The sequence below is a fragment of the Doryrhamphus excisus genome, chromosome 12, assembly GCF_030265055.1.
Source record: "Doryrhamphus excisus isolate RoL2022-K1 chromosome 12, RoL_Dexc_1.0, whole genome shotgun sequence".
Classification (NCBI taxonomy): Eukaryota; Metazoa; Chordata; class Actinopteri; order Syngnathiformes; family Syngnathidae; genus Doryrhamphus; species Doryrhamphus excisus.
This window is the reverse complement of record NC_080477.1, coordinates 5,471,003-5,484,809: the sequence shown is the minus strand read 5'-3', so window position 1 is coordinate 5,484,809 and position 13,807 is coordinate 5,471,003. Positions and strand designations below refer to the sequence as shown.

Below are 13,807 nucleotides of genomic sequence, written 5' to 3'. Positions count from 1 at the left end.
GTACACAAAGGATAACAGTTTAAAGTTGGCAATGGGAGTGTTATTTCATGTCTATTAATTTAAAATATTGTATTGACCAAGGACGGCACGGCGGTCAAGTGGTTAGCGCGCAGACCTCAGCTGCAGTTTGCATGTTCTCCCCGTGCATGCGTGGGTTTTCTCATTTTTTCAACATTTTCCAGTACACTTGACTGGAAAAGTGATACAACGGTAAACACTTAGAACTGGTAGCAGTGTTACTGGTACACTTGCACAATCTAATGAGCTTCAATACAATGATCAGTTTTGATAATGGTAATCATTTAACAATATGTTTATTTTTTAATAGGATAATAGTCATTCATTCACATTATATGGTTTAGAGCTGGAGCTTATCCCAGCAGAGGTGGTCAAGTGGTGTGTTATGCTCTGCATTGGTCATCAGTCAGTCAAAAGGTGGATCTCATGAATACATTTGATACATTTCATGAGGATAAGCAGTGTAGAAAATGGATGCATAGCTGGTGAACAGTGCAGGGTGTACCCCGCCTCTCGCCCAAAGACAGCTGGGATAGGCTCCAGCATACCCGTGACCCTAGTGAGGATAAGCAGCATATAAACGGTTGGATGGAGTTTCCCTATTGTATCCCTGGTGGGCATTTCCTCACAGGATGGTCACAATGGTGTGGCACGGTGGTCGAGTGGTTAGCGTGCAGACCTCACAGCTAGGAGACCAGGGTTCAATTCCACCCTCGGCCATCTCTGTGTGGAGTTTGCATGTTCTCCCCGTGCATGCGTGGGTTTTCTCCGGGTACTCCGGTTTCCTCCCACATTCCAAAAACATGCTAGGTTAATTGGCGACTCCAAATTGTCCATAGGTATGAATGTGAGTGTGAATGGTTGTTTGTCTATATGTGCCCTGTGATTGGCTGGCCACCAGTCCAGGGTGTACCCCGCCTCTCGCCCGAAGACAGCTGGGATAGGCTCCAGCACCCCCGCGACCCTCGTGAGGAAAAGCGGTAGAAAATGAATGAATGAATGAATGAATGTATTGACCAAGTCATAAACTTTGTCTATGCTCTAACTCCAAAAATATTCAATTTTAATATTTAATCCTGCTTTTAACAGAAATGTACTTATTGTCGTCAGGTCTGCAACCAATTACTTGACTCATGTAGCAGTTTTTAGATTTCCACCAGAGTGAAGCTATTAGATGATATTAGAAATATTGCTGTCATGGATGTGTTATGTGTCTCCAGGGTGGCTCTCAGTTTGTAGTCATATTCTTAAGGGGGTCCAGATGAATTTAGAACAAATCTGAAAGGCAGTAAAATACAGTACATGGAGCATACAAACAGTACATTCACACTCAAACAATGAGTGGAATTAACCCAAACAAGCAGAGGGAAAGGTCCAAGCCGAGATTTGAGCGACTCCACTGTGCTTACAAATCACATTTATATTTGTTGTTTCAAAAATGAGTTGTCCCTTTGGAGACAGTGACACTCCATGACACTAAAGTAGATTTACCAGCTGTTGAAATATGGAAACAGATAAGAGATTACATAACAGTCGCTGTGAGCCAAGTTGCAACCATTACTGCTGTTATGTTTACATCATGGTAACATAATTTATAGGTAGACAACATGAGGGGTGGGTGAAGCTCTGGGATGGGCGGGAGTGTGCTGTGGCCTCGTAAAGTGGACCCTTGCCTTGTCTGGCCTTCCCTGGGCTACTGGGGGTGTGAGTCTGGGTCTCGGGTGCTTGGCTGCTCTCTGGCTGGGCTGGGGCCTCAACAGCCGCAGATGGCGCTTGGGGCACCCGGGCTTGGTGGGATGCTTCTTATGGGAGCATTCCGTGTGGCCTCACAATAATGAGGTAAAGTGATGGTTGGACATCGGGTGTCACGTTGACCACATGTTGGTAACATGTCTGTGGCACGAGGAAGAGGTCTGTTGAATAACAGAACAAATCCATCCAAATGTAGGCCCGCCCAGGGATCACACATACTTGTGGGTCCAGCCAAAATGGCTTCTTATTGGAGGGCAGCGGGGACTGCTGGGGTGCTGGGCACTCGGTGGGTGCACTCAGGGGCTAGGGGGGTCTGGGCCAGGTGGGTTGGCTGGCGGGGTTGGTGTGCTTCGGCAATGTCCTGGGGTTTTGCTGGGGTGACCGATGTTCCCATGTTTTGTCTTATGTAAGATTCTGTGTGGAAAAAAATCACTTATTGAATTGGTAACTGCTATGGCGTGGAGAAGGGGTAGGATTTAATAAGCTTTGCTTCTTCCTGCTCCTTTTCAGACATGTGTACTAATGAGGTGTTATGTGTGTGCGTGTATGTATATGAAGAGCTTGCAACCAAAAGGCGCTAAATCCAATTTTCACTAAGTTGCATGTTTTTCATGAGTTTAATAGACCTCTGTCATGTGTATCCAAATCACATATTTTGGTCTTGAAATCATTTTTAAAAATATGAAAAAAAGTGATATGAAATTTATGCTTTCAACCAAAAGGCGCTATTTCCATTTCAGATTTCAACCAAAAGGAGCTAAATCCCTTTCTTTATTCTTTATTCTGATTGGCCCAAGTTTCCCATCTATTGATAATCTGACCAATCAGAGAGAAGAATACAATTGGCACTGCACATACAGAAAGCCAGTATCAGTGCGCATCCTGTTTTGTTTGTGTACATGAAGTACACGTATGATAGTTACAGTATGTTATGCAATTCAGGAGAACACAAATTGTGTTTTTACAGTATTCTGTAACATGGAAGTTTTTTTTACGCCATAAAAGGCATGTCTCTACCTTGACACCTCCAACTTTCATGAGAAACATTATTATTTTATTAGCCAATTGTTTTATTAGCATAGCACATTAAAGCACCTTACATTCTTTTACAACAATGCCATTGAAGAAGTTAAAGGTGACTTCAAATTTATTTCAGCCAAAAGGCGCTAAATCCATCATTTCAGCCAAAGGGCGCTAAATCCGAAAAAAAAAAATAATTAAAAAAAATATATAAAATACATGGTGTGTGCAGGATTTTTATAGCATGCATTTTTATGACCTATATTGATAGCTCTTTCATTTGCAATATAGACTTGATGACCAAATAGATTGATATGTGCGTAATTAAAAATCATTGATTTTCTCGAAATCAGTCAAAATGGATTTAGCGCCTTTTGGTTGCAAGCTCTTCATATGTATATATATATATATATAAATAGATATTGTGCAGTGTAAGTGCATTTTATTGTAAGTGTATATGTGAGAAACAATATTGTAACATAGTATGCATGTCTGAAATAAATTAAGAAGAAAGAAAAGAAAGAAAGTGACAGAGAGTGTTACAATTAAATGGATGATTGTTTTATGGTGCTAAGATGTGAAGGACGATGGCAGAAAACCATTGTTGACTCTGTAGTTCACCTAAAGCAAATATTTAATTTGTCTCACTGAAGTTGAGACAAAATGTGCACGAAGACACAATATCCATTTCGTTGTAGTGCAGCTCTCATGGGGAGAATTACACAGCCACTGTGTCAATTGCCATTTTATTGTGTCAGACCCCGATAAATAGACCTCAATAGTCGAGCCAGAGCAAGGGATGCCATAATAGATCACCATTGTCTCCGGTGTCAATTTAATGATCAGCTGCTTATTGCTGAGCTTTTGTCAGTCGCACAATCAGTAAGGTAATCGCTTTCACGGCCCATTTCATTTCCAAGGGCTAGTTTTTATAGACCAAGGGGTTAGAGTAGTGAGGCTAGACATTGTCAGGAGACAAAAGCATTGATTCAGGCTGTTCTCATCTTACTGGGACTAATCACAGAGGAACAGCAAGCAATGGAGTTCAAGATAATGTATTCTGAAATATCAAGGGAGGGTGTTTACTGTAGAAAAGAAGGTGGCAGGCAATAGGCAAGAAGAGGGGGAGGTTTGGGTACAGCCTTGATTTTTCCTTCAGTGTGAAGTATCTAATTTGATGTTTACATAATTATTGCTCCCGCTCATCTCGTTTTAATAGAAGCAACACATGTAGCAATTTCTGGTGTGTGTAGACTCTGCTAGAGGGCAGGCTGTTTTTTTTTTTTAATTGAGCAAAGAATATGTAAATTTTTAAGCTTCCTGGCCATCATCATTTGAGACAATTATTTATTTTGTTTGTGTCTCACTGTGATGAAGCTGCTGTGTAACAAACACAGATCCCTCTGCTTTCAGCTGTATCAAAGCTACTAGGGATGAGCGAGTACATCACTGTATCTATATCTGTATCTGTATCTGTTCACCCATCTAAATTATCTTAATCCATAGCCGTACTCAGAGTGTGCATACTGGTTGTGGTTTGAACGGAAATGGGCGGGGCTTAAAGCTGTACATTATTTTAAATCTGAAATAGACATGGATTGATCAGAAGTTCTATATGCATTGTTTATTATGCAGCGAAATGTGTATGTGTATAAGTGGTCCTCGAGATTTTTTTCTTTAATGATTTACATATGTTATAATTATTTCATATATATGAGCTGTGTTGCAAACATGGTAATAAACATAACAATAATGTTTTTTTTTTCTCAAAAGCACCATGTTCAGTACTACAATCAGCTTTCCAACTGCCTTTGTCTCACCAGCCACCACCTGCAAAAAAGCCTTAAAAAAAAAACACCATCAGTGACTGATGCACGTCCGTGCCCCTGTTAAAAACACTGTATTTTTTGAAAGAAGTTTAAGATTGCAAGGTACATACTGCACTGTATTGAAACGGTAGTAATATTTTATGCCAGCGATAATTGCAGAATGCTTTTACCTGTACTTTGTTGTACTGTTGTGGCCAGTCGGTGCAGGCCTGCACAGCGTGTTACGGAACAAGTTTACCAAGTAACTTTAGATTTACTTCAGCATTGTGACAAACGCCTTCCAAACTTCCCAATTTCACTTTGTGAAGCACCACTGAGCTTCTCTGTGGCTGCAGCATGTCTTAGGAGAGGCGGTCAATGTGTTCCACTGGCCACAGAGCCTGAAGAGTGAATACATAATGAGCTTTTTTTTTTTTAACACGAATACAGATATTAACGAATTTCACGTTCATGTTCACAAAAGCAGTCCTGTGTGAAATGCCATTAACAAATGAAAATATTTTTCTCTTGCTGGGAATCAATACAATAACATAAGTAAGAGAAGTAACAGAGAAGTAGAGCTTGGGTAAGCAGAGGGAGGGCAGGGAGTTCATATATAAGGAAGTTTGCCCCTCTGTGGCATCACAAAGGCGCAGTTTAATCACGCTTTTTGAAACCAAGCATTTTGAACCATCCCAAACCTCATTATGTGAAACTTTCATTTCATCGTTTAACATAAGAATACAACATACTAACCACGTTTGTAGCTCGGAAAAGTGGGAAAAACCATAATAGGTCCTCTTTATTTATTTATTTTTTCAGGAACTTTCTGTGACAGAGACAATTTATTTTATTAGAATTGTCCTTAATTTCTGTCAAATAAGTAACGTCTGTTGGTTACTCATTTTATGACATATCTCAGCTGTCATGCACAAGTGCAATAATGTGCATGCAGTTGCACGCACGTCCCCATGATTCTAAAAGCTAAGAACCAACAAGTCATCACAATCTCCTCAGAAAATCAAATGCACATCAGGTTGTGTGTGTGTTCTGTGTACGTATCCCTCCTCCAGAGTCTGGCTTCATGTGTCATGGGTAATTCCAGCACTACATCATGCCCCTCAGCAGTAAACTCCATCTTATCAGTGAAACAGCAGAGGTTGGTGAAAACAGTGGCGTCAGCTACCTCGATGCGTGCGTGTGTATGTGTGTATGTTTCAATAATGGATTTTGACGTCGGGATTCACTCATGCCGCTCAGCCGGTAGTTATGTAAGCTCCTCACATCCAACCGCCAAGGGCGTCCATGCACCTCCCCTTTTTGCTCCTCTGATAGCTTCATGCCCCTGTGACTCCTCCACAGATTAAAATAGATAAAATCATCCATACATGATGGGAATGGCTAATTTTCCATTTAATGTTTTGCCACACACATTTTTGCATATAGAGCCAGTATTTTTATTGTTTATTTTCTGTCTGCTCTTTTCTTAGAAAAGTAACAGTTAATTTGAAAAAAAAGATTTTCCCAAAACACAAACCTGTGGGATACAGGTGTACTGACAAGAAGGGTTCTAACAATCCCTTTTAATAAGGATTTGATACGATACAATTCAGTAATCAGATTTAAATTAAATTTCATCAGAAAATAGATATTACAATGAATGTATATCCTACATACATTTATCTTGTCCTGAAGCTCTGATCCATGAGTTAAGGTTTAAAGGAACCCATTATGCTCATTTTTCGGCCCTTTGTTGTGGACTACTATAGAGCAGCTACACACAATAACCGGCACACAAAGCTCAATACTACTTCCGGAATCTGCCCCTATTCAGCTGTATTTCTTTGGATTTTGTGGTTCCTGCAAAAACTTTTTTTCTCTTTATTCCACCAATGGCCCGCCTACAGGCACGCCCACTCCGCTGTGGTTGGTCACACTCCTGAGTGCTGAAAATGACTTCCAGTTTGTGCCGCTAACTGCGAACCCAACTTTATAGGAATTGATAAACAGGATAGGAGATGATAATAAACGGCGATTTATCTTTTTAAAATGTCCGCTTTTAACATACGTCATATGTGTTGGGACCCAAAATGGAAGTAGAGACTAGACAGTCTGAGGTTTCTCAAGAAAAGCAGTTAGGTTTTTTCAGCATCCGTAACGTGTTATGTGTTTTGTGGGACTACCAGTGTTTAAAAAAACTCGGGTAGAGCCACTAATTGTGGTGGGAAACGGCTATTAGCAACCTCGCTCCCTGTATGCTCACTCTATAATGCTACACAGACAAGCGATTTTGCTCCATGGCTTACACAAAATAAACACAGTTAGGACACTGATGAACTGTTACTTACTGCTTGACGTATCAAAAGGCGTCAGGCTTCAGCAAGTTTGTCGGCTAGTCCAGCTGCATCGTGGCCCATGTTCACTAAACAGTCCAGCGAAATGCCGTTGACAGATTAAAATGCATTTCTTTTACTGCTAGGGAATCAGAAACTCCAACCACTTGTGCCTGATGGAGGCATCTTTAGGAATTGTAAACAAATGTGGCTTTCCCTTACGAGCTATTGCTCGTGTAAACACAGAAGCAGAGCTTGGGTGAGGGCAGACACCTTATCTGGCTTAAAGCCCCGCCCATGTCCACTCGTCTGTGACATCACAAAAGGGGCAGTTTTACCACACCTTCTCAAACTGAGCGTTTTGAGTCATCCCAAACTTCTTTCAAACTTTCTTTCTTGCTTCCAAATGTGCAAACCTCATTATCTGAAATGTTGGCATCATTTAACGCAATTTAATACAACATTCTAACTACATTTATAGGTCAGAAAAGCATAGCAGGTGTCCTTTGACATTTAAAAATTTAGTTTTTTTTTTCTCCAGAGAAATTGGAGTGTTCAAAAACTTTTGACCTATAGTGTATGTCGTCCGGAATGGCAACTTGCAGAACACAGGTAGTTGGATTATGGGAAGATAAATTGACAAATTGATGCAGTGGATAAATTGTTACACCCCTAATATCGAGAGATGTCATATTTATCTGTGCAAGTAGGTGTTAAATGTGTACTTTTTTTTTACAAGGATTAGTACCTCTGAGGAGTATAGCTCACCTTTGGGAACAGATTAAAGCACTCGCTGTTCATTCTTAATGGGAAGGCATTCTCTTGGGCCGTTTAAAAAATAGAATTATCTCAAGAAAATGTGTCATTAGAGAGATGTTAATGTCAGCCTGCGCATGTTTTCCATTCCCCTGTTAAGCTTGAGCAAAAACCATCTCAGTTGTTGTTGTATATGCTCTTCATGTTGCTATACCCAAATTTAAAGCGACCTAAACTTTTGCCAAACCGCTGCCCACTATAACATAAAAACATAACTGGTCTGTGTAACATGGGACACGGCTTATGTAGCTCGAGGCGGCTGGCGAAAACTGCTGCAGGGAAACTTCACTTACATACATAGTCAATCACCCCAAAGGTTCATGATGGCGTAGAGGTCCGGGACTCTCAAGTTCTTTCATACCAAACATTATGGACCTCTCTTTGTGCACTGGGGCACAGTCATGCTAGAAGTGAAAGAGCCCTTCTTCTGTTCCCACAAAGCTTGCGGCATTAGTGGAAGGAATAAAAATCACACTGGAGCTGGGAGATCCAGAACAACCCTGACTGATTCATGCATTAATGAGGAGGTGCGTCCCAAGGATTTTTCCACTCTTTCTGGAACATACAATTTCTTGCCTTGAAGCACCTCATCCTTAAGCTGTTTGAACTTTAGAGGAAGAATTCTCTGAAAGCTCTTGCTCTTGGGGGAATAACTAGCCATGTCAACTGTATTGATCATCTGCCCGCCCAAGCCTCTGCAGATACATTTTGCTGGTTGGAAAAAAAAATACAAAAATATAAAACACCCTTAATGTCCTGTAAGTGCGGTCATTATCTGTAATGTTAAATAAAGGCCAAACACACAGTCCAGTCAAGGGGTGAACTAAGTATTTTTTTTATTTTGTGACTAGTCTGGAATAATTTCAGTAGACTTTCATATGCGAAACCAGGAAGTGACATGTACCCCGGAGGGTAAGAATAATGAACTGGCTTGACTCATACTGATCTGAAAGCTGTAAAACCAGCTGCCAAAAAGCATTAAATTTAATTTGATTTTTCGCCAATTTCAACAGCTCAGTTGACCTAAGACCAGGGAACATGTCCCTTATCTCATCAATCTTTAACCTCAGCGACCTTAGCCGGCTTTTTGTCATATGGTTCATGCTTGAGCGATGTCATCGGTGAAGTTTACACACCACAGAAATGTACATCCATTCTAACCTGACACTGAATTTAGTTTCAGTGGTCACTGTCTTGTCATGTGGGCCATTGTTGTTTTCACTCATAGTCAAGTCAATGACCCACACTGATGTCAGCACCTTTAGTGATGTATTACCTTAAGTACCTTTAGTACTTTTAGTACTGAGCTTCACAGGACTCATGTTGAATCATGGTTTATGCTCAATGTTGAAATGTCCACCAAATATGGAGGAATACCATATCATTTTTGATATTTTCCTCTTGGCTCATTCATTTTCTACCGCTTATCCTCACAAGGGTCGCAGCAGTGCTGGAGCCTATCCCAACTGTCTTCGGGCGACCCTAGACTGGTCCCCAGCTAATCACAGGGCACATATAGACAAACAACCATTCACACTCACATTCATACCTATGGACAATTTGGAGTCGCCAATTAACCTAGCATGTTTTTGGAATGTGGGAGGAAAACCCACGCATGCACGGGGGGAGAACATGCATTTCCTCTTGGTTATTTCATTAAAAATTTGATGCAACTGCTAAAAAATAATGTGAAAAAGGTGACTCTAGACCCTGCAATCAACTGGCAACCAGTCAAGGCTCTACCCCAGTGGTTTTCAACCACTGTGCCGCGGCACCACTCGTGTACCTTGAGAAACCGTCAGGTGTGCCGTGAGGAATTATCCAATATCACTTTTTATAATTAACATTTATTAATCATCATTTGCAAATATTATGTCAATAGCCATTATGTCAATAGTATACATGGACCCAAATATTCCAATTGCATTTGGTTTATTTGCTCAAACGGAAAGAATTGAACAGGGATGGAATATTCCTTTAACCAATCCGATTGAGGTATCTTGTACCCGCTCAAACGGAAAGTTGTCAGGGTGTCTTCTTCTTCGTGGTGTTTTTCTTCTTCTGTTGTTTATTGGCGGTTGGCAAGCAGCTTTCCTGTGCATTACCGCCATCTGTGAAACAGAATCTAAACCCTTCTATACTTTATTCACAAGTGCAGTTTTATTAAAAAAGAAAATATATATCTATATAAAACATGTACTGAGTTTAATTATAAAATATTAGCAAGATTGAATTTGATCTTTTCCTGTTTAAATTGATCCCGGGTGCGTTCTTTCAGCGCATGCTCAGATATGACGTAACACGCAGATCCAGACGTTCTTCACTTTTAAAAATGGAGGCCAGCAATCGGCACTGGACTAAGCAAAGTTTGTTTTTGATTCAAACTAAATTTCAAGACTGGACAGACGAAAAACTGTCAATACGGAGTTATTCCAACAAGTGAAAGAAAAACTTGGGGAAGCCGGTATCACGTGATGTTGATGTTTACCTTTTACTGGGCATGCCCTATTGACTATTTTGTTTGATTTTCACGGCGCATGTAGACAAGAGATTGGAATATTCCTTTCTATGGATACCATTGTTTCCCGAAAGGTCATTGGGAAAGAGAAAAAGTGGTGATGTAAAAACGTGGCTACTGTGGAGTGTCTGTGGTGTAAAGACTGGCAGAGCAATGTAATATTGGTCCGTGTGGCAACACCTACCTTGTTCCTCCCATAGACTTATTGATGCACGTGTGAGGTCATGGTGACATTTTGTAACATTTTTGGTTAGTGGTGTGCCACAAGGTTTTTCTAATGTAAAAAACGTGTCGTGGCTCAAAAAAGGTTGAAAAACACTGGTCTACCCTATGTCGCACCTAACGTCAGCTGGGATAGGCTGCATGTCACATCCCACAACCCTAATGAGGACACGCAATATATATATATAAAATATGTGTATGTACTATCTTGCAGATTTCATTTTTCTTTTTTAAACCCTCATAAGATTATCATAAGACTAACAAAGCATTAATGCAGGACGCCACTCAGTAGTGCATCCATGAAAGTTACCTAATGCCTCGTCCATGTTCTAATTAAAATGCACTTTTAATATTCCTTTGAATTGGTGGAGTACCCATTGGCTTTCATTGTTCACGTCAACCCTCGATTCTGAGATGGATCCTTAGATGCCCAACGACCGTGAACGGGGCTGTTAGCTATGGCACATAGTGGAGTGATTTCATTTTCACCACCCACTGGAAAGCAATCTAGGCCCATAATGGGAAACTCAAATAGCAAATCTGTGAGTATAAGCATGTCTTGAGAAGTCACGAGTCAGCAACAAGCTCACTTAAGCAGTGATGGTTTAACTGGAGGTCATCGGGGTGACAGTGAACGCGGTCTTTGTACTGGTTATTCGGTAATGTAACTGGTAATGTAACAGAGCCATAGTGGTGGGGCCCAGGAAAGTGTTAGTCCTAGCAGTACCTACTTGACTCCATCTTTAGTTTGGCTTGTGTAAGTTGGCCTTTTCTTGAACTAATTTATTGATCACCAGCCAATATGTCTCTTATTCCTCCAGCTTTGGTGGTTTGCCAGTCAACTGATGTTGAGTGAACATTTCTGAGATACTGATAAATTAAGAAAATCTTCCACGGCAGAAAACAATACCAGTCTGATGATGCTAAAAGACAAATCCAGTTACAAACTATGATCATCTGTCTATATTTTTCCTCATTTAGAAAAGTTTTAAAAATCCCATTCATGTGTGGAAGCATCTGCTTCTGCATCTTCATGCCAATTTATCCCTTTATGTATTCCCCTGACAGCAACATTAATATAGAATACATCCCCGCAGCCCCATGAACAATATGAGGAGGCAGGGTGAAGACAAATTTGTGTAATGAAGACTTCATCATAGGATTAACAAAGTATCATGCATATTGGTACTCACAAGACTTAATGATGCCTGAACATTAATTCTACTGCAGCCCAATTCATTAGAGCCATATAGATACACTTAATGTATCACAAGTATTACGATGGTCATTGTGGTTTCCCCTCCCCATTTTAGATCAAAGTCATTTGATGGAAAAGACGGGCACTATTGTGCTGATGGTGGGGAATTGATAATTAGTGCCGGAGACAGATTGAGTCAATATAAGTGCAATTAATATTTCAGTGTGGGGTTTATTAGTACAGACGCAATCAGGCTCCTAAAATGTATAGCCCAGGGGTGGGCAAACTACAGCCCGGGGGCCACATCCGGCCCGCCAAGTGTTTGAATATGGCCCGCCTGTTCTTTCCAAAATATTTAATTGAAACTCAACGTACAACCTGGCATCATGGCTTGAGCCAACCTTTTGATGGTCGAAGTAGCTGTTTTATCAATTTCGTTATTTGATGTGGTCTGATGTTTACAAAATGCTCCTGAAAAAAGGGACACAAGCACATAATAATAATAATTAAAATAATAATAATAATACATTCATTTTCTACCGCTTATCCTCACGAGGGTCGCGGGGGTGCTGGAGCCTATCCCAGCTGTCTTGGGGCGAGAGGTGGGGTACACCCTGGACTGGTCATAATAATAATAATAATAATAATAATAATAATAATAATAATAATAATAATAATAATAATAATAATAATAATAATAATAATAATAATAATAATAATAATAATAATAATAATAATAATAATAATTCATTCATTTTTTACCGCTTATCCTCACAAGGGTCACGGGGGTGCTGAGCCTATCCCAGCTTCTTGGGGCGAGAGGCGGGGTACACCTGGACTGGTCGTAATAATAATAATAATAATAATAAAAATAAATTTATAACGCACTTTACATCAAATAAATGATCTCAAAGTGCACATATAGCAGACTACATGACACTTTTACGTGTAAAATATGTGTAAAAAATATACCTCTGGCATTAAATTCTGATTTAACTGAATTTGTGTTGTGTGGACAATTTCCAGCTAATGCAGTGATCATTCACAAGCAGAAAATGAGTGACGTGCGATGTACAGTACGTGACTGTACTGTAAAAAGATGCTTTAGTCCATTAAGGCTCATCTTTCAAATCGTGTTATTAATTAAGCTTAGACGTACTCTAGTCATTTTTCTTTAATGAACTTGCTCAATTAACTGTTTTTTTTTTCCTCTTCTTTCCTCCGGGACGCCTGAATCCCGCTCGTTAGAGGCTCTGACAAATTATCTCCATTCACTTTGCTTTTTTTATAGTGGAGATTTTTTTTTCAGGGGGGGGGGGCAGATTTCCTAAAACAAAACATGTGCTGTGCTTTTTGCTGCTCCTTAATTATTATTAATGCACAGTGCACTCACAAAAGTTATGAATACTTCAACAATAACTAAATGGTTACATAATCTTATTTATTCATTCATTTTGTACAGCTTATCCTCGTGAGGGTCGCAGGGGTGCTGGAGCCTATCCCAGCTGTCTTACACCCTGGACTGGTGGCGAGCCAATCACAGGGCACATATAGACAAACAACCATTCACACTCACATTCATACCTATGGACAATTTGGAGCCGCCAATTAACCTAGCATGTTTTTGGAATGTGGGAGGAATCCGGAGTAAACCAAGAGAACATGTAAAATGCATACAGAGATGCCCGAGGGTGGAATCGAACTCGGGTCTCCTCGCTGTGTGGCCTCTTATCCTATTAAAATAAATCAGTTCACAATCTTAACTATGCACCATTATCACTCTTTGTTCATCTTTTGACCTTTATCTTGGTTGTGTGTGAGTTCTTTCAACACTGATTATATATTTTTAAATGTTCTAAAATTACCTTCATACTCATTTCCCACTCTTCCATAGTGTGAGCGCAACAGCTTAAACATTACAGAAGTGCTAACTTGCTTCCAATGGCAGTTGTGAAAATAATTTTGCACCTCATGATACTTATGAATGAACTGTAAAATGAGGTCTTATTGTCTTGTCAGCTTTCTGCGAAGACGGGTGCAGGAGCGGCGGGACTTGTGTCTCTCCCAACACATGTGTTTGTCCTTCAGGATTCACCGGACGCTATTGTGAGACAGGTAAGAC

The 13,807-nt window shown here is 40.2% G+C and overlaps 1 protein-coding gene across 2 annotated transcripts in view; it reads left to right on the top strand.

Moving 5' to 3' along the window:
- The window catches only part of LOC131139865 (protein kinase C-binding protein NELL1-like), a 238,263-nt gene that overhangs the window by 197,040 nt on the left and 27,416 nt on the right, over positions 1–13,807 (top strand). For both annotated transcript variants that reach the window (XM_058089793.1, XM_058089792.1), the window contains exon 15: positions 13,705–13,800. In XM_058089793.1, coding sequence (XP_057945776.1) covers positions 13,705–13,800 — 96 coding nt within the window. The remainder of the gene's footprint in view (positions 1–13,704; positions 13,801–13,807) is intronic.